This window comes from Ceratotherium simum, chromosome 11 (assembly GCF_057802395.1).
Source record: "Ceratotherium simum simum isolate JZ-2026a chromosome 11, ASM5780239v1, whole genome shotgun sequence".
In the NCBI taxonomy this organism is placed as follows: Eukaryota; Metazoa; Chordata; class Mammalia; order Perissodactyla; family Rhinocerotidae; genus Ceratotherium; species Ceratotherium simum.
In genome coordinates, this window is record NC_141910.1 from 12,397,171 (window position 1) to 12,423,586 (window position 26,416).

The window sequence follows — 26,416 nt, forward strand, 5'->3', positions numbered from 1 at the left end:
AACTTTTAGAAGTAATAAACGAGTATGGTAAAGTTGCAGGATACAAAATCAACATACAAAAATCAGTTGCATTTCTGTACACTAACAACGAAGTAGCAGAAAGAGAAATTAAGAATACCATCCCATTTACAATTGCAACAAAAAGAATAAAATACCTAGGAATAAACTTAACCAAAGAGGTGAAAGATCTGTACACGAAAACTATAAAACATTTCTGAAAGAAATTGAAGAAGACACAAAGAAATGGAAAGATATTCCGTGCTCTTGGATTGGAAGAATTAACATAGTTAAGATGTCCATACTTCCTAAAGCCATCTATAGATTCAATGCAATCCCTATCAAAGTTCCAACAACATTTTTCACAGAAATAGAACAAAGAATCCTAAAATTTATATGGAACAACAAAATACCCCGAATAGCTAAAGGAATCCTGAGAAAAAAGAACAAAGCTGGAGGTATCACACTCCCTGATTTCAAAATATACTACAAAGCTATAGTAACCAAAACAGCATGGTACTGGCACAAAAACAGACACACAGATCGATGGAATAGAATCGAAAGCCCAGAAATAAACCCACACATCTATGGACAGCTAATCTTTGACAAAGGAGCCAAGCACATACAATGGGGAAAAGAAAGTCTCTTCAACAAATGGTGTTGGGAAAACTGGATAGCCATATGCAAAAAAATGAAAGTAGACCCTTACCTTACACCATATACAAAAATTAACTCCAAATGGATTAAAGACTTGAATGTAAGACCTGAAACTGTGAAACTTCTAGAAGAAAACATAGGCAGTACACTCTTCGACATCAGTCTTAGCAACATCTTCTCAAACACCACGTCTGACCGGGCAAGACAAACAATAGAAAAAATAAACAAATGGGACTACATCAAACTAAAAAGCTTCTGTACAGCAAAGGAAACCATCAACAAAACGAAAAGACAACCTAACAATTGGGAGAAGATATTTGCAAACCATACTTCTGATAAGGGCTTAATCTCCAAAATATATAAAGAACTCATGCATCTTACCAACAAAAAAACTACCAACCCAATTAAAAAATGGGCAAAAGACCTGAACAGACATTTCTCCAAAGAAGATATACAGATGGCCAACAGACACATGAAAAGATGTTCAAAATCATTAACTACCAGGGAAATGCAAATCAAAACTACAATGAGATATCACCTGACGCCCGTCAGAATGGCTATAATTAACAAGACAGGAAACAACATGTGTTGGAGAGGATGTGGAGAGAAGGGAACTCTCATACACTGCTGGTGGGAGTGCAAACTGGTGCAGCCACTATGGAAAACAGTATGGAGATTCCTCAAAAAATCAAGGATAGAACTACCATATGATCCAGCCATCCCACTGCTGGGTATTTACCCAAAGAACTTGAAAACACCAATTTGTAAAGGTACGTGCACCCATGTGTTCATTGCAGCGTTATTCACAATAGCCAAGACTTGGAAGCAACCTAAGTGCCCATCAAGGGACGAATGGATAAAGAAGCTGTGGTATATGTACACAATGGAATACTACTCAGCCATAAGAAATGATGAAATCCAGCCATTTGTGACATCATGGGTGGACATTGAGGGTATAATGCAAAGTGAAATAAGTCAGAGGGAGAAGGTCAAATACTGTATGATTTCCTTCATTAAGTAGTAGATAATAACAACAATAAACAAACACATAGGCACAGAGATTGGATTGGTGGTTACCAGAGGGGAAGGGAGGAGGGAGGAGGGTGAAAGGGATAATTCGGTACATGTGTGTGGTGATGGGTTGTAATTAGTATTTTGGTGGTGAACATGATGTAATCTATGCAGAAATAGAAGTACAATGATGTACACCTGAAATTTTTACAATGTTATAAACCAATGTTACTGCAATAAACAAAAAATTAAAAAAAAAATAAAATAAAATATTATTGCACATCTATAAAAGTAAAAATGTATATAATCAAGTACCAGGTGGCAATGTGAGCAAATAAAAACATAGATTTGATGGGAAAAAAAAAAAAAAGAAAGTAGAATGCTTGGCACCAGGGGCTGGGGTGAGGGGACAAAAGAGAATCAGTGTTTAATGGGTACAGAGTTTCAGTATGGAAAGATGAGACAGTTCTGGAGATGGATAGTGGTGATGGTTGCATAATAATGTAAATGTACTTAGTGCCACTAAACTGTACACTTAAAATTGGTAAAAATGGCAAATTTTATGTTATACGTATTTTACCACAATAAAAACGTGTATACAGTGCCTTTTAAAACCTTTAAATTTATTTTTTATACCATTTCTCTTTAATTGAAGGCCATGGAGGCAATTTCTACTAAAATTATAGATGTATTTATTATTTGACCCAGACATATCCTACAGATATACCTGCTCACATATGGAATGTCATATGTACAAGGTGATTCACTGCAGTATTGTTTGCAATAGCAAAAGACTGGAAACAAAGTATCCCACTAGAAGAGGCTGGCTAATAAATTATGTATATCTACGCAATAGAGTGCTATGCAGCTGAAAAAAATAAATGAGGAAGATCTCTATTTACTGATTTAGAAATATCTCCAAGATACATTGTTAAGTGAAGAAATTAAGGTGCAAGTGTATATAGTATACTATCTTTTGCATAAGAAACAGGAGGAGTAAGACTATTCATATTTGCTTGCATTTGCATGAAACATTGAGAGGATAAGCAAGAAGCTAATAACAAGGGTTACCTGTAGTGGGCAAGGGGGAAGGAGTCGAGAGGAACAAGGGTCGAAGGGAGGTTTCTCAGTGCATGCTTTTTTTTTGGTGAGGAAGATCAGCCCTGACCTAACATCCATGCCAATCCTCCTCTTATTTTTTGCTGACGAAGACTGGCCCAGAGCTAACATCCGTGCCCATCTTCCTCCACTTTATGTGGGACGCCGCCACAGCATGGCCTGACAAGCAGTGCATCTGTGAGCGCCCAGGATTCAACCCTCGCTGCCAGCAGTGGAGTGCGCGCACTTAACCGCTATGTCACCGGGTGGCCCCTCTCAGTGCATACTTTTTATATTGTTTTGATTTTTGAATCATGCAGTGCATTATCTGTTCAGAATAATAATCAGAAATATTTAGAAGATGAAATGGGGAAAAAAAGGGCCAGTAATGGAGAGGTTGCCCAATTCATCCTTTTTACCATTTACCCCCCATCTCCACCCCACCACCAATTTTACAGATTTTTCAAGTTGTTTTCAATCTGAGATTAATTCAGATAAACATTACGTCAGTTATATTTTAGGCTCTTGACACTAATTTGCTTAATCTTCCTAACAGTCCCATAATATAGATACTATCATTAACATTCTCATTTTACAAATGAGGATACAGAGGCAGGGAGACGTTAAGTAACCAACCCAAGATCTCACACAGCTAGTATATTGCAGTTAGAATTGGAACCCATTGTCTATCAAATCCCGGCTCTCCCAGCATCCTTGTACAAATATGTTTGAATACCTATTCTATTATTTCTTTGGCTATATTATTAGAAGTGGGTGCATTGGGTCAAGGAGCTTGTACTTTTTAATGTTTTCTCTTTTTAAATTAAAAAAACCGCCAAAATGCCATTACGTAAATTTGAGTTATTTTACATTCCCATCATAAGGGCTTGAGAATGCCTGTATCCTCAGGTGGATAACACTGAGTAGCGGCAAAATTTAATTTTTTCCTCAAGCTAACTGACGAGATATGATTTAACACTATTGTTTTAATTAGCAGTTTAGCACTCAAAAGCTTAGCGATTCTCTGGGGTACCCATTTGCTCAGGGCTGCGCTGTCTCCCCTCCGCCGGCAGAGGGCGCTAGCCACGCCGCGCGGCTCAACTGTGGTCCTAATCGGCATCCCAGGCACAGTGCGCACGCGTCTGCTTCGCTCCAGGTGTCCAGCTTCGTGCCTGATTGACGTCTCCTCGGCCGCGCTCAGCGCGCAGATTTTAACTCGGGCGGGTCTTCCGGGAAGGGTAGCGTTTTGTCTGGACCCAGAGCGCCCCTGGGCCTCGGGTCTGGTGTGGGCCTAGGGGGTCGGGCGGCGCGTCGGCCAGCTCACGCGGGCGGGGCAGGCTGGGCGGGACCGGCAGGGTCTAGGGCGGCGGTCGCCTGTGGGGCCGGATGCGGGCGCGGAGCCCCTGACAGGACAGGTACGGAGGCGGCGACCCTGCCAACCGTCTCCTCCGCTGCCCCCGCCGCGTGTTCGCGCGGTTCCCGGCGGTGGCCGGGGGCTCGGCGCTGGCCGGGGGCGCGGCGTGGAGCCCGGTGCGCGGGGCGGGGGCCGGCAGGGTGGGCCGCGGCGGGGGTGGGCGCTCGCCTGGGGCTCGGTCGCCCGACCCACCTGAGCTCTCAGCCTGGCGGTGTTGTCCCGGGGGCAGAGTGATTACCCTCCGAATTCCTCCGGAACTGCAAGGGTCCCCTCCTTTCCTGGGAGCCTCGGAGGCACCCCTAAACCCATTCTGAGCCACAGGTTTTCTCTGGGCACATGGTTGAGAAGTTGTGTCAAATGGGGGGGGGGGGGGGAAGAGGACTCAAGCACGGGGGCCTGGATATGCGTTAGGTGTGTCTGTGTCTCCCGCTCCTGGGGTCTGCCTTAACTGGTAGGATGACCTTTGAGAAGTCATCTTGCGCATCTCTCTTGTCTTTAGGCAGAACCACAGCTAAATCACATAGATGAGGGACTCCGATGCTTTAATAAGGCAGTGATTTAAAAACTTAGCCTCGTTTATGGCAGTGAGGAGAGCAGCCCATATTGACCACTTCCTGATGCAGTATGCTTAAGGTATTGAGCGTCAAGAAGCTATGAGGTCGAGATTGACATTCTTTACCAGGTGTACTGCCAAAGCCTGAGCCACGGGGATGTTAAAAGAGATAATGATAACTTTTATTCTTTAAGGCATTTTGTGCTCAAATATGTTTAGAAACTTCATGGTTAAAGTTTTCTCTGCTACAGAGTATTTCAGAGCCTTCAGTATGCTAATAATATTTACCATGACTCTCTCTATGGAAGTATGGTATGGAGAGTTTCCCAAATTTGAATGGGAAATACTGTTTTTCTTGAGTGCTGCCTCTGCTTAACATCTGAAACAGTTTGGGAAGTGCAGTTCCAGAATTAGAAACTCAAGGGTTGGAAGAGGCAGTGTAGGTCAGTGCTTTTCGAACTTTAGTGGTGTGTACACCTGGTAGTCTTGTTAAAATACAGATTCTGGTTGGTTCTACATTTCTAACAAGTTCCCAGGTGATGCTGATGCTCCTGGTCCATGGACCACACTTTGAGTAGCAAGGGTGTAGATCACTGGATTGAATGTTAGAGACCATGTCCTGCTCCCTGCTCCCAGAACAGACTGTGCTGCCATGAATGATCACTTCACCTGTCCAGGTCTATAAAATGGGAGGCTGGACTAGAAGATCTCTGAGGTTCCTTTCAGATCTAAAATGCTATGATTCTAGTCCAGTTACCCTTGGTGGTAGTTGAATTTCATCTAAAATATCCTTGCTCAATGGCCAACTTGAGCATGAACGTTTCTAATAATGGGGAATTAACTACATATAAAGCATCCCATTTCATCATGGGATAGCTCAATAAGGAAGTTTTTCATGTGCTAAAATACATCTCTGCAACTTCTATCCTGTTGGTCTAGGTTATTGTTTAGAATCAAACAGGAAAAAAAGTGTAATCCCTCTTGTAAAAGATGACTTAAAGTATTAGATGACAGCTGTTCATACCAGGTTTTCTTCAAACTGAATTGTTCGTAACTTCTTTGTGATATTGTTGCAGATCCCTCTCTTTTAAATTTAGTCCTTCTGCGTGGAGTGTAGTGGGGCTTTAGCTGGACTTTGCAGCATGGGTGGGGCTTGCAAGACTAAGGAAAGCATCCTGAACAGCTGACAGTGGTGCAGAGATGACACTGCGTATGTCAGATCCAGGATTCTTTGATTAAAGTATGAAATGGTATGTCAGTGAACGATTGTGGGCAGGTGAATATCTGGGCAAAGCGATGTTAAGAGCATCTAGTTGTCTTACTGTGGTGTATAATGTGGTTGGAATGGGGGAAGGAGAGAGGCAAGAAGCCAGATATGCTTCACATTATCAGTAAAGAGGGCTTAGGTTGATGATATTAGTAATATCTTATATTTACGTATAACATTTTACAGATTGCAGAACCTTTCACAGGCTTGATCTCATTTGATTTAATGATCCTGTGAGGTGGGTAGAGCATCTGTTACCCTAATTAATAGAAAAGGCACCAAAGAGGGTAAATGATTTGCCTTAATTCTCAAAGCTGATAAATGGCAGACCAAAGTGATGACAGTGGTGATGGAGGAGAAAGGAAGGATGCAGGAGGCAATGCTAAGGAAGAATTGACAAGTTGGGCATGACTGAACATGAGATTACAGAGGGGAAGTTATTAGGGAGGGATGAAAATAATTGAGAGAATCACAATACCATTGACACCTGCCACTCTGGGTTTTACTCTGCCAGCTCTGTCGTCACTCGTGGTGGCCTGGAGTTTTGGGTCAGGAGGGATTGTAGTAAAGGATTCCCAGGTTGCTTGGCCTTTCTCTAGCTACTGGGTGATGCTGTGGGGATTTGAGTTATCTGTCCCATAGCAAGGGAAATGAGAACTGAGTCCTCAGTGTCCCCTGAGGAGGTAAGTGCCGAGCAATTGACTGATTCACTATCTTAGGGTCCTCGCCATCCTGGAGACCTGAATTTGGCTTTATATCATTTTTCTTTTGAAGTTCAGGCTAGTTCCAGTTGCACTTGGCTGATGGACTAATTGGCTGTCCAGTCTGACCTCCCCAAGCTCCTACATATCTCCTGAGGGCTTCACTGAAGCAGAGACTGGACCCTTGTCAGGAACCAAAGCCTCACTATAGCTGTTTTCCCAGAAGATCTGCACTTCCCCTAGAGGTCTCCCTGTGGTCCTTGTACCCTGAAGCATATGAGATTGAGATTTAATGTCACTACCAAATTCCACAGGACCTGGGGCTGTGCCTGCACTTTTAGTTTCTTAGGCGCCTCTAGAGAGGAATGAGCTGCATCTGCTGGGGTGTATGTGTGCTTGACTGTTAATGTCCCCCATGGGGGTGGTCTTTGAACGTGGAGCTACTCTCTGGGAAAGCCGTCAGAGCCAGCTTATATCCCTAGAGCCTGGTGTTGGTACAGGCTTCTGTTCAACATAGAGTGTCTGTGTGCAGTGCTTAGGGTACTGAGATGGATAAAAACTCTCTGCCCTGGAGGAGTTCATCATGGGATAAGGGAGACGATATTTTAAATAAAATGTGATATTGTAATACAGATATGTCCGAAGTGCTATGTGAGGGCGGAGAAGGGAATGACTAGCTGTACATGGAGATGTCAGGGGAATCTTCAGGAAAGAGGTGGTAATTGAGCTGAGCCTTGAAGATGAAGAGAGAGAATGGCTCTGGTGACATTTGCAACATTTGCGGAGGCATAAGGAGAAAGGTAAATAGATCCAAGTGGCTGAAATATAAGAGAACTTTGAGATCAAAGGAGAGGTGGTTGATGAGACTAGATTCATAACAAGGCCAGGTTTTTAATGGCCTGTAGTGCTGTGCTAAGAAGATTCAATTTTGTGGGCAGGGAAGCCACTGGAGGTTTGTAGGCAGGGAAGTGATGTGATTGTATTTTGGGAAGCTAATTGTGGAAATAGACCGAAAGAGGAGAATCTGGATCAGGAGACTCTTGTAATAACCTGGACAGGGTTTAATGCTGAACTAGGGATTAGGTCAGTGGACATGGAAAGGAGGGGATGGATCTGAGAGAGACTGTAGAGACAGAGTTAACCTGACGTCATGACTAATTAGTTGTTGAAAACAAAAGAGAGGGAGTTGTTGGGGATGACTCAGTGTTCTATTTTGGGTGGATGGTGGTGCCAGTAGTAAAGAGGGAATATAGAAGAGGAACATTTTTCGGGGGGAAGATATCAAGTGTGTTTTGGGTCATATTGAACTTGGGGGGTGGTCTGTGGCACTTAGAAGACAGGTGGAAGTGTGGGTCTAGGTTCAGAAGAGAGTCTGAGCCTAAGGGTGGTAGGCATAAGTGGTAGTTGACGCTGTTGGAGTGGATGAGCCCCGCCACACTTATATAAGGCTGAAGATGTCACAGGAGAGGAGAAGGACTGGTGTGCAAGGTGAGAAAGAATGTTGTCCAGGAAGCTAGGAGAGGAAAAAGTTGCAGGAAGAGGATCAGCAGCCTCAGTTGCTACATGGAGGTCAAGTAGGATGAGCTTGGAAACTGCACCTTGAGATTGGACAGTCAGGAGGTTGTGGTCACCAGGGCTCTTTTACTTTTTTAGGGTGAGCAGCTTCAGTGGAGTGGTAGGGACGAGAGCCAGGTGAGTTGAGGAGGGGGTGGGAAGTGAGGATAGAGAGGGTGTACTCACGATGAGATGAATAGTTTGGCAGGGACGGAAGAGAGATGGTGGCAGCTTGTGGAGGAGGTAGCAGAGACTGGAGACAGTCTTTCCTAGAATAGAAGTCTTGAGTATGAGTTCTCTGATGATGCATGAGAGCCAGTAGAGAGGGTGCAATTGAAGGCACAAGAGAAGAAAGATGATTGCTAAATCAGGTCCTCAGAGGAGAGGGGAGGAGTTGGCCCTGAAAAGAAAGGGACGTTATTTCCTTTGAGGAGGAATGACAGAAGGAAGGAAAGAATGTAGGAAGAAAGTGGCGACAATGGTTGCAGATATATCTAAATTTGCAAAGGAATTCTCATCTAATAGGCTCAGTTTTCTTTCTCAGCAAGGGTACTTGCCGAGGGGTGAGGGCGCGCTGGTGTGGGCTCCAACAGGAATAGGGCCTTGAAACCCGTAGGGAAGCTTGAAATGACTGTCCAGAGGAAAGGGAAAGAGGGCAGGCTTGAGATCCGCCCCAAGAGTGTTTGGGTACCTTCTGAACTTAAATCCTGCACTGTAGGCCTCTCCTTCTCTTCCTTGTAGTAATGATGGCTGACGTTTATAGAGTGCTTCGTACCAGGCCCTCTTCTAAGTGCTTTTCAGGCATTCTTATGTGATTTTTACAACAAGCTTGTGGAAAGTAACTGTTATTATCCCTATTTTACAGAAGAGGAAACTGAGGTATGGAGGATTACTTAGGCTTAGTAGTACTTATGGTTGATGAATCTCTTATCTCTGCAGAAATGGCATTCCTTCCTCTGAGGCATCAGAGAAAGGCAGAAATTTAATCCCAACTCCCAGTTTCTGGACCTCTAGAGGCTGGAGTCTAGTGCTGCGAAAGGGGGAGTCTTACCAGGCCAGCCTGTGGGCATGATCGTGGTGGGCTTGGGTGAGCAGGGCGGTGGGGTCACTGTTGCTGCTGGCTTTTTACAACTACGTAGGCAACTCTGAAATCCTTGAGTGATTTCCCAGCATCCTGACTAGAAAGACAAGTGACTGATAGTGATTTGTCAGGTACTGCAGGCTGTGTCGCCTGAGATGGTGAATAAGAAAACAGATCTTGTCACTGTCAGCCAGAAAAAGAGAATTTTTTCTGCCAGTTATGGGACTAGGTAGACCTAAAACCTTACATAGTAGCATAGATTATTAACACTCACCTTTTGTGTTTTCCTCATTGGTGTGATAGATAGAATTTGCAGGTAAGGCACACACCTGACTTGAATGAAAGGGAAGAGTGGTGGGATGGCATGGATGGAAGACAAATGGACTTACCTTTTCCTGCTGCAGCCACTGGAGCATCATTTCTGTGTCCTTCCTCTTGAGGTTGCCATGGATACGCCTTTGCGTGGAGACTTGAGGAGATTGATTTCCATTATGATCAGATGATGACGTGGATTTAAAAAGAGAAAGGACGAAATGCTCTGCTGCTGGGGAGTGGCCAGTGAGCTGCCCAAAAGGCAGAGCCCAGCACAGCCGAGGGGGCTGTGGCTTTGTTGGCTGCTTTGGCTTTTGCTGAAGTTGTGAAATGGTGCAGCTCTTTCTTTAGAGCGCAGGCTCAGTGTTCCCTGTCTGCAGGGTCCTAGTGCCAGGAACTTGCTGTTTGATTCAAGGGGAGGCGTGAGCAGGAACTTTGAACAGTCTGTTTAGCAGGACTCTTGCTGGTACTGGGAGGGTTGTAGTTCTTAAGTACAGGGTTGCGCTCAAGTGCCTGTTGCCTTCCTGCAAAAGTTCCTTTACTGAGGATAAATGAAGCATATTGTGTAGCTTTCCTTCCTGGCTGTTGGAGGTCTGGGCCCTTTGGAGGTGGGCCTGGCAGTCACTGGGTATTCCTGGGGGAGGGGAATACTGTGGGAGGGGTAGAGCTGCATTCAGATTGGGAGTGGGCTGTAGACATTTCTGAGGGTAATGAGGAGCCAGAGAGGTAAAGAAAGTCCATTTGGGGGCTAGGCCCTATCTGTATGAGATCTGTAAGGCAGATACAGGAGTAGGACCTAGGAACAGAAGGCTCTGTATGTGTCTTCTTTCCGGGTTCCTGTGCATCTCTCGAATCCAGCCTTCCAAGCTTCCAGTCCCCCAGCCTCCATTCCCCACTCGGTGAGCAGACTCTTTCCTTTCCTGACTCCTGAGGGACTTAGGTCCACACTTACCCTTCCCTACTAGTGCTTTCAGAGATGTACGACTTTACCCTAGTCTTAAAATCTGGATCTTGCTGATTACCATTGTGTTTCATTTTATCTCTTTGCAACCATACTACTGTATACCTAGTGCCTAATGCAGTTCAGTTCAAGTGTGTGGACCCTACTGTCAGACTGCCTGGGTTTCAAATCAGCTCCTCTATGAGTGGGATCAGGGAAAGCAAACAGTTGGGTTAGCCCAGGATCAAGGTTAGGTGAGACGAGACAAGAGGAGGTCAAGGGCTCAAAGGATGCTGGGTACCAGTAAAAGCAAGGTAGAAATGGTGTGGCTGGGTGCCAAAGAGGCCTTTCCTCTTTAATTCCCAACAATCTACCTGTTTTCCTATCATTTTCTGAAACATTCTCCAAGACCGTTGCTAACTATTTATCAGACACAGAGACTTTTTCCTCCTCTCTTCCCGTTTTCCTAGACATTTTAGCAGTATTTCGTATCATTGGGGTGGGGGTGGGCGTGGAATGGATTACATTCCTGACTATCCATACTTACCTTCTAGTTCATCTCAATGTGGTTATTTATTTAATAAATATTTGACTCCTTGAGCTAAGGGTGATGGGATCATAAAGAGGAAAAGTTGTGGGCTCTGCTTTAAAAGACATATAGTTTAATAGAAGAACTCATCTAGACTTCTTCGCTTCAGCCAAGCTGGTCTTCTTTAATATTCCCTAGTCAAGCAAAATTATTTCTGTCTCTACTCATGCTGTCTTCACAACTTGTAGTGTTTGTAGGCCTTTGCTCTCCATGTATCCAAAAAACAACCCATAATTTAAGGCATAGTCAGGTACCTCTTTTCTTTCTAGCTCACCTTTCTCCTGTCTATAATTCCTTATAATGTTTATTGTCTAGATCTTTTATTTTAAGACTTATATATTGTCTGTTATCATGTCAGTTAATTCTTTGCACTTCTGTAGGTTCTGCACTTTTACGTGCTTTATTTTATTCCAGCCTCCTAACATTACTGTAGATATGCAGATATTATTCCCATTTTGTAGGAGAAGAAATCGCCTCCAGGAAGTTAGGTGACTGTATATACCTTGTGGCTAGTGAGTTGTGAGGTTGTTCTTAGATCTGAGGCAGTGTGGTCTAGAGGATGGGCATGGCCCTGGAAGCTTAGAGGTACGTGTGGTAACAGTGAGGATAGTAGAAAGTGAGAGGGTTTCGGTTCAGGCTTTGGTTCCAGTTTTGGCTCCACTCCTTTCCTTCTGTGTAACTTCAGGGAAGTTGCGCAGTTCTCTAAACCTCAGTTTCCTCGTCAGCATTGTCCCTGGCCTGCCCTTCTATGGGGTTGTTGAGATGTCTGAATATGATGATAGCAACATTGTTATTAGCTAACTTCTGTTGAGTACTTACCAACCAGCAGGCAATGTCCTAAATGTTTTACATGGATTTTCTTGGCTAACCTTCACAACAGCTCTCTGAGATATGTTCTTTGATTGTTCCCAATTGACAGGTGACGAAATTGAGGCACAGAGTTAAGTAACTAGACCAAATTTATGTAGCTACCAAGCAGTGAAGCCAGGAATTAAACAAAAGCAACCTGAGTCTAGAACTGGAACTCTTAACCATAGTACTATAAAATTATGTTTTTTAAGCTACTCTGTAGACTGTGAAGTGTTCTGAACATGTGAAGTCCAGGTTGCAAGGACCTGCATGGCCCTGCCCACTTGTGTAATGGTGCATAGGGAAGGGAAGGGGCAGCATGGAGATTTCACAGGGGAGGAGAGAAATGGTTTCCTAGGGGGTCTGGCCAGGATTAAAGATGTGGAGAGGTGTTTTGGGGCCATAGATCTGGCTGTTGGTTATCATTCTACTATTAGACTATCTGGCCTGCCTTAGAAAGTGGATGGATGGAGGAAGACCCTGTTTGGCCAGTGAAGCCCAGTGCAGACAAGATAGGTATCCCTAGGCCCAGGGGATCTAGATCCATCCACACCCAGCAGAGCTGTAGGTCAGGCAACCTTGTTGGCTACTTAGGGGCAGGGACCGCAGTCTTTTGGTTCCTAGCCCATGTTAGAGGGTAACTGAATGAAGTGGTATCATTACATAGCCCTCTGGAGACCTTTCACTAGAATGCATAATTTTGTTAAACATTTTTCATTATAAAAGTATTACATGGTTATTATATAAATTTTGTGAACTATAGAAAATAAACCATCTTATCCTTTCTGTTAAGGAGATGCCTAGGAGGCAAGGCCAAGAGTACAAGGGGCAAGTGGCTGAGGTGGACTGGGCATTGTGCTACAAGGGCAAGTGGGGCTCGCTGCGTTTGACCGCTGCCCTTAATAATCCGGTTGAACCTGATACTCTCAGGGTTCAGAGCCTGGCCCTTCATAACAACCAGAGGGGAAGAAGAGTGACTGTGGCACCCTTTGCCAGCATGGGGGCAACTGGGGTACTTGACTTGCTTTGCTGTGTGTGAAGTTGCCTCCACTACTGCCCTTCCTTTGCTGTGTATTAGGCAGGGCCTGGCTCCTCTGGCCCAGTGTAAAATTGAAATCCAAACCCCAATCACATGAGTTTGGACCCCAGTCCAGAGTTTAGAAAGGGGAGAGAGAGAAGAGCACCAGAAGAGGAGGTGAGAGACCCTTATTTTGGCTGTGTGGAGGCCCTAGGCAGCTGAGGGTCTCAAAGTGGCACTTGATGCTTGTGGGCCTGCTGAGGCCTCACGTCCCTGGGGGGAGGGCGGCAGTGATGGTGAGGGGGTGCAGACTAGGAGGACCTGTCAGGGCTATGCTTCCAGCCCTAGGACGGTGTATTCTAGTGATGAGTGGTGAGGGTCTGTGCCTGAGCCTAGCCCCTTAGTCCCTGCCCCTCTTGTCTGGCCCAGGTGAAGAAGGGGGGCACTAGGACCCAGAGGCTAGCACAGTTCCTGACAAGTCTAGAGCAGCACTAGCGCAGAGTGAGACTCATCAGCTGGCAAGCAGGATTCGGTGTCTCTGGGTTCAGGAATCCTGGGGCAGCAGTGGGGACATGCTCATCAGCCCCCGTCTCTGCCGCCACCCCTACCCCTGTAGGCTACCGAGTGAAGTCCGTGGACTGGAGAGGGCCGCACTTGACGGCTTCTGTGTCTGTCCATGAAGGCCTGGAGCCCTGACCCTCCTGCCTAGGTTTCTGCCTTTTCTCTCTGTCTTTGGCCAGCTGGGGAGGGGGTAGAGGCAGGTGAGCAACATGGCCCAGAGCAAGAGGCACGTGTACAGCCGGGTAAGTGGCCCCAATCTGGGATGGTCCTGGGAGGGCTGCTGAAGAAGGCCTGGGTGCCTGTAGACATTGCTGTGGGGGCTGGGGAGACTGGCTGGAGCTGGGATGGGGCCACTTGCAGCCCTGATGGTGTTAGGCTGGACAGGCTTTCCCTCCCAGAGTTGGGCCTGTCACTGGGGCCTGTTGAGGCCCCACCTTTGACTCTAATTGGAGCTCAGGCCAGAGGTTCCTGAGGGGGGCCAGATGGTCTTGGGGACTCCGAATGGGGTCGGTGGGTTGGAATGGCCTTACAGTGAAGCCTTTCTTTAGAGCTGCTTTGTTGTTTGTCACTTGCTTTCTTTCTGTTCTGGCTGAGATTGAATCTGTACCCACTGTTATGTCTACCTAGTTCTGAGAGGCTTATTAGGGTTGGGAGCTTAGGGGGAGTCTCCGAGTTTGGGGCCAGCCCTGATATCACTGTTAGTTCTTTCTATTGTCAGATCCATGAGAGCCACCCTGCATATCCCAGGTATGACTTGGAGTCCCGGAGCCCCTGGGGGCTATATCCTCACCTTCCTGGATGAGATCTTTGGGGAAGGGAGTTAGGGAGTGCAGGCTCTGGTGGGGCTCCCTTGTGAAGCCAAGTGGGGGCATCAGAAGGGAGCCCTGTGGAGTCTTAAGGACCATGGTGTCACTTCGTGCCTTATTCATCTGTTTGCTGCAAGGCCCCTGGTTCATGAAGCTGCTATTGCTAAAAATGGCTTAGGTGTGATTTTCTTCTAAACCATGGGTCTATTATGGACCTAATTTCATGTTGTGTCCTGTCATCACGGGTGTGTCAGAAGCTGAGAGCTGCCCAAGGACAGTGTTTAGTCTCTTCCTTTGCCTTGTCCATCCATGGGCTGATAAGCCATCATTTGGACCACTGGGCAGAGTCTGGGGGAGTGCTGGACAGGTCTAAGTTACCTGATTTACCTGGCATTTGCTTTTCTTTTTATAGCAACATAGTGTGGGGGAAGAATCTCTAGAGCTTGGGGGTAGAGAGTTGATAGAACAGGGCTCAGGCCAGGAAGAAGGGAGTTAAATGGTTGAATGGGCTGCAATGAGGCATCCAGGATTGTCATGGTGGGTGTGTGGATGGGGGTGGGGGGTTCAGGTCAGGAGGGAGTGGTGGTGACTTGAGCGCTGGAAGGAGGCACAATTGTGTGCATCTGAATGGGAGAGGCCTAAGAGAGCTGTTTGAACCATAGGGAAGATAGGTGACAGTGGGGAGGGGGATGAGATTCTATGAGTTCACACACTGAGTTGCCTGTCTTCTCAGCTCAGGCTCCTGAGTCAGGGCATTGGGTTGTGGGAGCCTGGTGTAAAATGAGTTATTTGCATGAGCTTCATTCCTCTCTTTGGGGGCCAGTGCTCCTGAGAAAGCAGCCATGTGGTGACATTCACAGATCTATCAGCAAATTCTGATTTGTTATAAAATTTAAATATAAACTCTGAAAAATTCTGGCAGATTCCAGAGGAGTTGGGAGAAGTCTTAGAAGGACACGTCACTGACATTTTTCAGAAGGGAATTTTGGGGCCCACTTCACCCTGCAAATGGGGTTCAGAGAAGTGACTTCTGGTCCTTTTTCAGTCCAGGATCCTGACTAGGGCCTTTTTTATGCATTAGGATGACATGCTCGGCCTTTAACTGTGTATGTTTGCATGTGTCTTTTTTTCAGACGCCCAGTGGCAGCAGAATGAATGCAGAGGCAAGCGCTCGGCCTCTGCGAGTGGGGTCCCGTGTGGAGGTGATTGGAAAAGGGCACCGAGGCACTGTGGCCTATGTTGGAGCCACACTCTTTGCCACTGGCAAATGGGTAGGCGTGATCCTGGATGAAGCAAAGGGCAAGAACGATGGAACTGTCCAAGGCAGAAAGTACTTCACTTGTGATGAAGGGCATGGCATCTTTGTGCGCCAGTCCCAGGTACTCACACCCTGCTTCTGTGTGTGTGTGTATGTGTGTGCGTGCATGTGCACACACGTACATGTGCACATGCTCTGTTGCATGTGCAGCTGACATGTTCGTGCTCCCTCTTCTTGGGCATGAGCATAAGTCTCTGGTTGGGAGAGTAGGAGGTAGCCTGGGAGGGAAGATTGGAGATCCATCCTTAGGGAAGCTGCCCGGTACCCCAGGCTTGCTTGGGGCCTAGGGAGGGGCCCATATTATAGCCATCTTTGATCTGGCTATATTGCTTCTATTCTTTGGCCTCAGATCCAGGTATTTGAAGATGGAGCAGATACTACTTCCCCAGAGACACCTGATTCTTCTGCCTCAAAGGTCCTCAAAAGAGGTAACAACCACCCACTTAAGTTTCTTTCCCACATCCAGGAGTCCCCAGGACATGGGGCCACAGTGGATCCTGAGATTTTCCATCACCACCATATTCCCTTGTTATATCTCCCCTACCCTGCCATGTTGTTCTCTGCCCCTACCTCTTTATACAAATACACACTTTGTTTCTGTTTGCTTTCTACAGATGGAACCGACTCAACTGCAAAGACCAGCAAACTGGTGAGTGGTTGGGGGTGGGAGTGGGGAGTAATAGAGAGAAGGAGGGGAAGGAGAAAGAGAGGAGGGAGACCCAATGCCAGGCAGGTAGAAGTAGTAGATGAGTAAACTGTGTTAGCCTACCAGTCTCCAACCTCCCTGAGAAGGAAGTTTTCTGAATATGAGTTGCTGTTTTAGGGGTAGAGTAAATGTGGTAGCAGGGAAAAACTTTAGGCTTCAGAAGTTCAGGGTCAAATGGGTCTGAGGCTAGGAGTGATAGGAAGGACAGGTCTGACCCTAGTAGTGTTGTGGCCATCTTCCTATCGTTTGGTACCCAAGGCTGCCAAGCTCTATAGGACGTGAGGGTAGGGGTAAGGTAGGAGTGGAGGAAGAAGGAGCTCTACTGTTCACAAGTGAATGGTGAGGAGCCGGGCCCTCTGCCACCTGTTTTAGGCTGTCTGCAGATGGCTTGTCCTAGCTCCCCTCTGCTGCTCCGCACAGGGTGTGTGGGGTGGGGCTCCAGACTCGCCAGCTTCTCTGGGCCAGTGTGTGGACATCCTGGAAACTGATCCTTGAGGGACCCTTCATCTCACTTACCCAGGGCTTGACCCAGGGCTTGACAGTGACCTGACTCCCCATTTTACCTGTATGTGCCTGAGTTGGTCTTAATACCTACACCCAGGATGTCTGGCCAGCTAGCACAGTGTGGCGTTTGTTCTCTAACTGCCCTTTCCTACTCCTCATGCAGCGGGGACTGAAGCCTAAGAAGGTGGTGTGTTTACTGTTTGTGCCTGGGTGGGTGAGGGCCATGAGCCCCCTCCCCAGCTGTCCTGCATGTCCTTGGGCTGCTGCATGCATGTGTGTGTGACCTTGGGGCTGGGATGGCCAGAGGAAATGGCAGTTTTGGCTTTCAGAGTTCCTTTGAGGGGTGCAACGACATCAGGCTTGGTGTCCAGGCCCAGGGAGGGCTCATTAGAGGTGATCCTCACCCCTCACCCCCCACCTCAGGACTTCTAGTCAGTGACTCCAAGTATGACTGTAAATAGCAGCAGCATGAAATAGAACGTTTACTGGGTTACAGTGGCTTCTCACTTAGCCTAAGCTTGGGGGCACTGGGAGGAGAGACTGGGGGATTGGGGATGGGGAAAGTACCAAGGGAGGTGGTTGGGCAAGGAGGTGGGAGGTCAGGGCACAGAGCACAGTAAGAACAGTCTCGAGTTGGAAAGCCTGAGAGTCTGTGTGCCTGCCTCTGGGTGGGCACTGCCGTGAATGCCCACCTTCATTCTGCGCTATCTTTCCCTGCCTCTTCCTTCCTCTGGTGTTGTGCCTGAGGCTCACCTCCCACCCCCCTGCAGCCTTCCATCAGCCATCATTGGAGTGGGGCTCAACTGTGCCACTCCCAGACTCTTTTAAACTCTTTTAAGTCACTGCCATGACCACTTCCTCACACCAGCCCTGCCTTGGGCCTGTGCCCAAGCTGTCTCTGACCTGCATGTGCCTATCTGACCTGTATGTACTATGCTGTATGTACGATTCTGTGATTTCCTTGTTGCCAGCCTGTCTCAGGCCCTTCTGACCTTGCATGGAGAGCTACTGGATGGGGGCGGTGGGAGGGGAGAGGAAAACATCTCCCTTGCGACACCTGGTTGGTGATGGTCTTCACTTTGGAGTCTTGCTGTGGAAGAGACCACGTGCTGGTACCTGCTTTGGGGTCCTGGCTTTGGTGGGAATGGGGAGGTAAGAAGGAAAATAATGCTCTAAAGGATGCTGGGTCCATTACAAAGTCATAGTAACTTGGCTTCTTCCCTTGATTACTGTCTTCTTGTTGGGGCTCGCTCCCATCGCACATAAGGCCCCTGAATAGAGAAGAGCATGGACATGCAGTCTGATATCTATGGAGGAGTTCTGGCCACAGCCTGACCTGATGCTGGGTGGGGCCTGAGCCATGCCCAAATCCTGGGGTTTTGGCAGCTGCCTGGGGAAATTTGGCAGAGCCCAGCCTAGGCTGCCCAGGCTGGGATACAATGCTTTCTTTGCTCATGGTGCAAAGTGTCAGTGAAGTAAAGTCCCCCCAGGTCTTCTCTCCAGTGGTTCTCTCGCAGCAGATCAGTTAGCCCAGGGTGTTTGCTCTCACCCCATGGAGAACAGGGAGCTAGATCCAGAACAAAAGAACATACTTTGAGGGGGAGGGCAGAAGAGAACCCAAATGTCTCTGCAAGGTGCCCAGTCCTTTCTGGAAGCCCTTTAGAAACAGGCTTTAATCTGCCTACAACCAGGGGAGGGTTGGGAAGAGACCCAAATACCGTCATAAGAGCTGCAGCTGAATGTTCCTAGGGTTTCTTAGTCTCCCTGTGTGCCCCTCAGAGATGATGCTGTCGCAGGAGGGGTGCTCTGGTTGTCTGGGCCTGATGAGCCACCATAAGGGCGTGGTCAGTGTAAGAGACAGAAGCAGAGTTGATGGGGTTGTGGGCAGAGGGGTGTATGGGAGAGGCTGATGGGGCCGTGAGGTCCCATGTCCCTGGCCAGTGATGCCCTGGCCCCAGAGGGTACCATTTCTGGGATGGCCCCTAGTCCAGTTTTTTGGAGCAAACTCTTGGGGGTAGGGAGGAGGGAAGGGGAGGAAGGAGCCAGAACCTGTTCTTTAGAGGAAGAAGAAGGGCGCCTCTGCGCTGGACTTTGTGCAGTCATGAGGAAGAGGAGGAGCCAGCAGAGCCTGGCCGTTGCTAGGTGACCAAGGAGCAGTGGCTCCACCCCTGTGGAGCAGAGGAGGGTGGGTGCATGACGTCAGGTGGAGCTGGTGCTGCGGCCACTGAGGCTGCCATCAGCCTCAGCTGGTGAACTGGGCCAGGCGCCTCTCCGGTTGCCTACCGGAGGGAGCCTGGCCGTCCCTCTGCCCACCTGCGGGGGCTTCTGCATCTGAGCTGCAGCCATTGCGCGCTGGGAAGCTGCCAGGCCGGGAAGCGAAGGCTGCATTGTTGGGATTTGATGCACTAATCTCCTGTCTCCGCCGCCTTTCCCTCTGTTCCGTCTCTTTCCCTCCCTCCCTTCGTCTGTCCTTCCTCTGTGTGTTTGTCCATCCTCCTCTGTCCCTCCTTCTCTTTCCTCTCCTGGCTTTCTTTGGTTTTCTGCAATGATGAGACAGGCACCGACAGCCCGAAAGGTACTCTTGCTTGCTCTGGTCCTGCTGCTGGGTTGCCAGGGCGATGGTGGCAGCAGGCTGCTGGGGTGGGGGTGGGGGCTGATTGACTTCATCTGTCTACCTGGTTGGGGGAGGAGGGTGGGAATGAAGGTGGGGGACAGGGAGAGTTGTGTGTCACTGCCATGCCCCACGCCCTGGGCATTTGCTCCCTGGCCTGCCTGCTTTTGGCTCTGAGTCTGTTCCGGGCCTTGTACCCAGTGGCCTCACAGGCTTGGGCTTCAGGCAGCTTTTGCTGCAAACCGGCTCTAGGGGAGTTTCCTGTGAGAGAATCTACGGAAGTGGGTCCAGGGGTCTTTGTGCCTCTAGCAGGCCTGCCTCACCCGACCTTACTAGCATGACTCTCAGTTGTACTCCCAGCATCCCTCCCCTACCAGGGTTTGTATCAAGGGGCTTTCCCAGGGTGAAATGGGGACCCTGGAATAGTTTTGGCTATAGAGGCTTAGCCCAGGGTAGGAGGCGTAGGGGTTGGTCTCCTTGAGCTCAGTGTCTCCTGGAAGAAGAGTCTAAGCCAAATCTTGTCTTCGCTGGAGCTGTGAGACACTGGGTAGCAAGAACTGTTTGGGAGTTGGAGTTAATCATCTATTTACCACTTTGCAGTAACCTGAGGGGTTTCTGGATTTGGTTTAGGGCAGTAGTTTCTCTGTGCTGCTGCCCACCCCCACCTCCTTTCTTGCAGCTGGGTGGGGTTACTTGGCTGAGCTCTGGGCTTCTGGCTAATGCAATATTCATGGTCCTGACACCTGAGCCCTCTGCCCTAGGGATGGGGACTGCTGCAGAATCTGGTCCTGGGGAAGGGGGGGTAGGGAAGACAGCAGCATTGTTCTGCCCTGGAGGCCTGATCTCCCTCTGCTGGGTTCATATCACTTACTCTGGGCTCATGTCATCACTCTTGTCACATGGTATTTCTAAGGAGTCTGCTGTGGAGTCGAGCAATTGAAGGAAGGGGCTGACCTGGGAAAATCCTTGGGAGTGGTACATGGGCGGGGCCTCTGGCTCTGGGCTGGAGTGCGAGAAGCAGAAGGACTGGTCTCTGGAGACCCTCTCCACCAGCTGCTGCCTTTGGTCTAGGAGACAGGGACTTCTGGGATTTCCAGGGTGTCTGAAGGGGTGAGGTCTGCGAGGGTTAGGCAAAAATGGGAAAAGGAACCAGTGGGAAACCGGAGTTCTGAGTTCCTGGAATAGGACCAAGGCGATTCACTGGAGGGAGAAGGGGATGGGGTGGGGTGGGGGTGGCTAACCGCCCCATTCCTGTTACTTCTTTTGCTCTCATTGCTGTCCCTTTTGCTGTCTGTCTTTCTACCATTATCTTTCCTTTCCTGACTACTTCTCCTCTGGCTCCTGTTGCCTGTCCAGACCACAACTCGGCGACCCAAGGTGAGAAAAAGCAGGCCTCTGTACAAGCCACTGCTGAGTGTACACACACATTTCAGGCATCTGCATGTATGTGGGCATATGTACGAGCAACTAAAAGTTGGTGATGGTGCGTTTGGGGTTCTCTTTTTCAGGGGAGTGTGGGGACTGAAGGTAGTGACAGGCCCCTCCTGGGAAAATGACTTCCGGCTCTTAGAAGGGTGTCTGAGCCAGTAGCTTGGGTGCAAACGAGAAATGAGAATGGTTGTGGTTAATCAAGACAGGCTTCCTTGGAGAAGGGCAGTTTTGATGGCGTGGGGTGGGGGTGGAGGATGAAGAAGAACTTGGCAGTGTGTATGTCAGAGGATAAGGAACGTGTGTGTCTGTGAAGGGCTTTGGGTGGGGGTATCTGTGGACAGCACGTGGTCTCTGGGTGTCAGCCCACCAGGAGAGCTTCAGGGCTCAGCACTGCAAGGGAGAGCACTGGGCAGGCCTGTCTGCACCAGGGCCTGGGGCTTCAGGGCAGCCTCTCGGCCCCAGCCCCACAGGGTCCTGGGTAGTGTTGCCTGGGTAGAGCTCCTTTGTCTTGGGGGAGGGAGAAAACAGGAGGGTTGGCTGTACTGACCTTGTTTCAAGTTGAGTACAACTTGCACTTTGGCCCTTTTACCTGCAGGGTCCCCTGAAGTGGACCAAGGGAGGGGGAATCAACTTGATTCTCAAAGAGTGAGGAGGGCTTAGCAGGGGTATGCAGCCTGGTACCCCCACTTTTAGCCCAGCCTTCTCTGGCAACATGAAAGTTAGAGAACAAACTCCAATTTGTTCTTTTTCTCTGGGAATGACATTGAGGCACTTTTTCCCCCTGGGGGAGGAGGACACAGGCTTAGAGCTTTGATAGGACTGGGAGTATTAAGAAATTGCTAGAATGATGACAAGTGGGTCACAGGGGGGAGGTCTGGGGAGTAAGGGATTCTGCTCTAAGGGGGTAGTGCCAGAACTGGGAGGAATGTGGGGTCAGTGCCAAGGGAGGAGCCTTGTAACCTTATGTCTTCCTCCCCCTCCCACCCTGCCCTCCTGCTCCCTCTGTCCTTTGTCACTATCTCTGACTCTGTGTCATTTTCCCTCTCCTCTTCCCTCTCTTTCTCTGTTCTCATTGTGTTTTGGTACTCTTTCTGTCTTTTTCCTTCTCTGTCTCCTTCCCTTGCCATATTCTCTCTCTCTTTCACCACCCCGTCCCCTACTCTTTTTCTGGTCTGCCCCTGCCCTCCCTGAATAGCCCACCCGCCCAGCCAGTACTGGGGTGGCCGGGGCCAGTAGCTCCCTGGGCCCTTCTGGCTCAGCGTCAGCAGGTGAGCTGAGTAGCAGTGAGCCCAGCACCCCAGCTCAGACTCCACTGGCAGCACCCATCATCCCCACTCCGGCCCTCACCTCTCCTGGAGCAGCCCCACCACTTCTTTCCCCTTCCAAGGTAAGGACTGGGGTTGGAGTGAAGAAGAACCAAGACACAAAGGGGCCTGTGACCCCTGGTAGGTCTTGGAAATTTCCCAGGGCTGGGGGAGACCCAGAACTTGGACCAGAAGGGTGGGGACATAGCATATGGGCATCCTGCCACTGACTAAAGTGCCTTGTCCTTCTGCCCACACTTTCGCCATATATATTCCTTGCAGATGTTTGTATGCCACTTGCTTTTGACCCTAGGACTGGAATGATGTTTGCACACATTTCTGTCCTTTCTGCTCCAGCTCAGCCTTGGTGGGGAGGAGGGGGAGGCTGTGCACAGACCAAGGGCTCTCTCTCCGTTGCAGGAGGAGGAGGGGCTGAGGGCCCAGGTGCGGGACCTGGAGGAGAAACTGGAGACCCTCCGGCTGAAACGGGCAGAAGACAAGGCAAAGCTAAAAGAGCTGGAGAAACACAAGATCCAGCTGGAGCAGGTGCAGGAATGGAAGAGCAAAATGCAGGAGCAGCAGGCAGACTTGCAGCGGCGCCTCAAGGAGGCGCGGAAGGTGGGACTTGGGATGAAGGGGGTGGCTGGGGAGGCATGGGGCCCAAGGAAGTGTGCTGGAAACCAGACTGGAGCTGGAGCCTGGAACATCCTATGAGGAAGGGCGCGTGAGGCATCTCTGTGCCTCTACCCCCACCAACCTCCACTCCTCCTCAGGAAGCCAAGGAGGCACTGGAGGCAAAGGAACGCTACATGGAGGAGATGGCTGACACTGCTGATGCCATTGAGATGGCCACTCTGGACAAGGAGATGGCCGAAGAGCGGGCCGAGTCCCTGCAGCAGGAGGTGGAGGCGCTGAAGGAGCGTGTGGACGAGCTCACCACTGACTTGGAGATCCTCAAGGCTGAGATTGAAGAGAAGGGTAAGGGGCGAGGAGTTGCTGGGGGCCAAATGGTGGGGTTGGAACCATGTCTGAAAGTGTTAATGGTCTTCCCCAGGCTCAGATGGGGCTGCGTCCAGTTATCAGCTCAAGCAGCTTGAGGAGCAGAATGCCCGCTTGAAGGACGCCCTGGTGAGGTAGGGTGCCCTCACTGCTTGGCTCTAGAGCTTACTCTCCTGTCTCCAAATGTGTCAGAGCGCCCACCGCCCAGTGACTCTGACACAGGCTGTCCCCCTTCTCTCTCCTTGCTTCTCCACAGGATGCGGGATCTTTCTTCCTCAGAGAAGCAGGAGCATGTGAAACTCCAGAAGCTCATGGAAAAGAAGAACCAAGAGCTGGAAGTTGTGAGGCAACAGCGGGAGCGTCTGCAAGAGGAGCTGAGCCAGGCAGAGAGCACCATTGATGAGCTCAAGGAGCAGGTCTGGGGAGCCCAGCCCCTCACCCGGAGTGTCCACCCCCACTCTCCTGTTGGTGCCTCCTCTTTCGAGGCACCTTTCAGCAGCCCTGCTCCCTCCCTCTAATACAGGTGGATGCTGCTCTGGGTGCTGAGGAGATGGTGGAGATGCTGACAGACCGGAACCTGAATCTGGAAGAGAAAGTGCGGGAGTTAAGAGAGACTGTGGGAGACTTGGTAAGAGAAGATCAAACCCCTGAATTCTGAGCCTGACGGGAGGGTATTTAGAAGGGACTTGCTGAGAGAGGGACTGACACATGACCCCTGAGCTTTGAGCAGGGTGTGTAGTGAGTGGACCCACCCTGGCCTGCTACCCTGACCTTGCCTTTCCTTTGTCCCAACTACCTGTGGCCTCCCAGGAAGCAATGAATGAGATGAATGATGAGCTGCAGGAGAATGCACGTGAGACAGAACTGGAGCTGCGGGAGCAGCTGGACATGGCAGGTGCCCGGGTACGGGAGGCCCAGAAGCGTGTGGAGGCAGCCCAGGAGACAGTTGCAGACTACCAGCAAACCATCAAGAAGTACCGCCAGCTGACGGCTCACCTACAGGTGTCTGTGCACCCCCTGGTCTCTGCCCATGATCACCCCAGGGTTCCCTCATGACGAGCTGTGCCTCATTGTCCATCTCTGCTCCCAGGATGTGAATCGGGAACTGACAAACCAGCAGGAAGCGTCCGTGGAGAGGCAGCAGCAGCCACCCCCAGAGACTTTTGACTTCAAAATCAAGTTTGCTGAGACTAAGGCTCATGCCAAGGTCAGGGAAGTGGGTGGGTCAGAGAGGAGGAAGTGTTGGGGAACCCAGGTTGGGAGTGGCTGTGGGATGACCGGTATGAGGTTCTGGGCTTCAGGTTCCTGGGGGAGGGGGTGCTTTGCATGCTGGTTTGGAAGACTCCTGGCCTGGGCTTGTCCTGGAAGCAGGGAACCTGGTGGAGCAAGACACGGTGGTTCTGAGACTCTCTCCAGTCTGGCTGAGAGCCTGCCTCCGTGTCTACCTCACAGGCCATTGAGATGGAATTGAGGCAGATGGAGGTGGCCCAGGCCAACCGGCACATGTCTCTGCTGACGGCCTTCATGCCTGACAGCTTCCTTCGGCCAGGTGGGGACCATGACTGCGTCCTGGTGCTGCTGCTCATGCCTCGTCTCATTTGCAAGGTATGGCCAGTCAATCACATGTTCCACAGGAATCTATTGAACTTACTGTGAACCAGGCATTGAGGATGCTTAGCGAGGATAGTAGTCAGTGTCCCTGCTCAGAAAGAGTGTATGGTGTAGTGGAGGAGTACAGTCAGCCAAGTCACAGGTGGATGTATAGTACAGATGGTGTGTTATGAAGGGGAGGTAGCTGCTTTGAGAGAGCACAGTTGGGGATCTGATTTAGATAGAGTGTGTCACTGAAGGAATAACATTTGAGCTGAGACTTAGAAGATGACTAGGAGCTAGTAGGGGGATAACAGGATAGAATTCTAGATTAAAAGGTAGCAGCAGCTTTAAGGCAAGAAAGAGCTTGGTGCCACTGGTCCCACTACCCTTTCATCCCCATATGCCAAATCCTCACAGCTGCCAGTAATCACATCATTACCCTTTCCTGTGCGAGACTCACTGCCCACCTCCCTACCCGTCTAAGAGCTATTACTGCTTTCTCCCCTATGTGTGTCCATACCACACCCCACCCCCAGCCCTTCCCCGCCCTGTAGTTGCTCAGCTCTGTGTCCTGTATTCCTGAATCTGTGTTCTCTGTCCTCTGCTCTGAGCCCCAAGTCCCTGGTGCTTCTTCCGACAGGCAGAGCTGATCCGGAAGCAGGCCCAGGAGAAGTTTGAACTAAGTGAGAATTGTTCAGAGCGGCCCGGGCTTCGAGGAGCTGCTGGGGAACAGCTCAGCTTTGCTGCTGGGCTGGTGTACTCGCTGAGTCTGCTGCAGGCCACACTCCACCGCTATGAACAGTAAGTGACCCCTGAGCCCTCACTCCAGGGCCATGGGGCCGAGATTGGCTGGAACTGAGATTGCCTGGCAGGCCCTGGCCTCATAGGGCCCTTCTCTGGTCTCTAGTGCCCTCTCTCAGTGCAATGTGGATGTGTATAAGAAGGTGGGCAGCCTCTACCCTGAGATGAGTGCCCACGAGCGCTCCTTGGATTTCCTGATTGAGCTGCTGCACAAGGATCAGCTGGATGAGACTGTTAATGTAGAGCCTCTCACCAAGGCCATCAAGTACTACCAGGTCTGGGGCAAGAATTTGGGCTTGGTGAGGGCGGGAGGGAGGTTTCTCCTGCTGGGGGCTGTTGGTTTCACCCAGGCTGGCTGCTTGAGGCTTGGCTTGCTCTTAGATGAATTTGCCTTAGGATATAGCTCCTTGAGGGTTTCAGATTCTCGTGTACCTCTGGCGTCCCAGGATGACAGAGGCTCAGATTGCAGTTTGGGAAGAATTCTCCATCCTTCCAAGGTCTAAAGGCTATCTATTTCTTTGTCATCTCTTCTCAGCATCTGTACAGCATCCACCTCGCAGAACAGCCTGAGGACAGTACCATGCAGTTGGCCGACCACATTAAGGTGAAGTATGTGGGCCACTGATTGAGCCTCCTATAGAAATCAGAAATGGAGGACATCAGATCAAGAGATCTGACCCTGAAGGGGTGTTCCACAAGACTGGAACAGGGTCATTAAGGCCAGATCAGGGAAGCCAGAGA

At 49.6% G+C, this 26,416-nt stretch overlaps 1 protein-coding gene across 6 annotated transcripts in view; it reads left to right on the forward strand.

Annotated features, from left to right (window-relative positions):
• The first annotated feature begins 4,063 nt into the window (after positions 1-4,063).
• The window catches only part of DCTN1 (dynactin subunit 1), a 28,639-nt gene continuing 6,286 nt past the window's right edge, over positions 4,064-26,416 (forward strand). For 2 of the 6 annotated variants that reach the window (XM_004437151.3, XM_087436546.1), the window contains exons 1-16: positions 13,797-13,844; positions 15,542-15,787; positions 16,076-16,154; positions 16,341-16,375; positions 22,174-22,365; positions 22,703-22,900; positions 23,056-23,260; positions 23,337-23,415; positions 23,538-23,697; positions 23,805-23,909; positions 24,092-24,283; positions 24,372-24,488; positions 24,734-24,886; positions 25,515-25,675; positions 25,782-25,950; positions 26,211-26,279. In XM_004437151.3, coding sequence (XP_004437208.1) covers positions 13,812-13,844; positions 15,542-15,787; positions 16,076-16,154; positions 16,341-16,375; positions 22,174-22,365; positions 22,703-22,900; positions 23,056-23,260; positions 23,337-23,415; positions 23,538-23,697; positions 23,805-23,909; positions 24,092-24,283; positions 24,372-24,488; positions 24,734-24,886; positions 25,515-25,675; positions 25,782-25,950; positions 26,211-26,279 — 2,193 coding nt within the window. In that variant the 5' untranslated portion in view covers positions 13,797-13,811. Of the gene's footprint in view, positions 4,179-9,867; positions 9,892-13,796; positions 13,845-15,541; positions 15,788-16,075; positions 16,155-16,340; positions 16,376-17,099; positions 17,121-19,222; positions 19,512-20,903; positions 20,925-22,173; positions 22,366-22,702; positions 22,901-23,055; positions 23,261-23,336; positions 23,416-23,537; positions 23,698-23,804; positions 23,910-24,091; positions 24,284-24,371; positions 24,489-24,733; positions 24,887-25,514; positions 25,676-25,781; positions 25,951-26,210; positions 26,280-26,416 lie in introns of those variants that run through there. The other 4 variants (XM_014792687.2, XM_004437152.3, XM_087436547.1 and 1 more) reach the window with 4 other exon arrangements.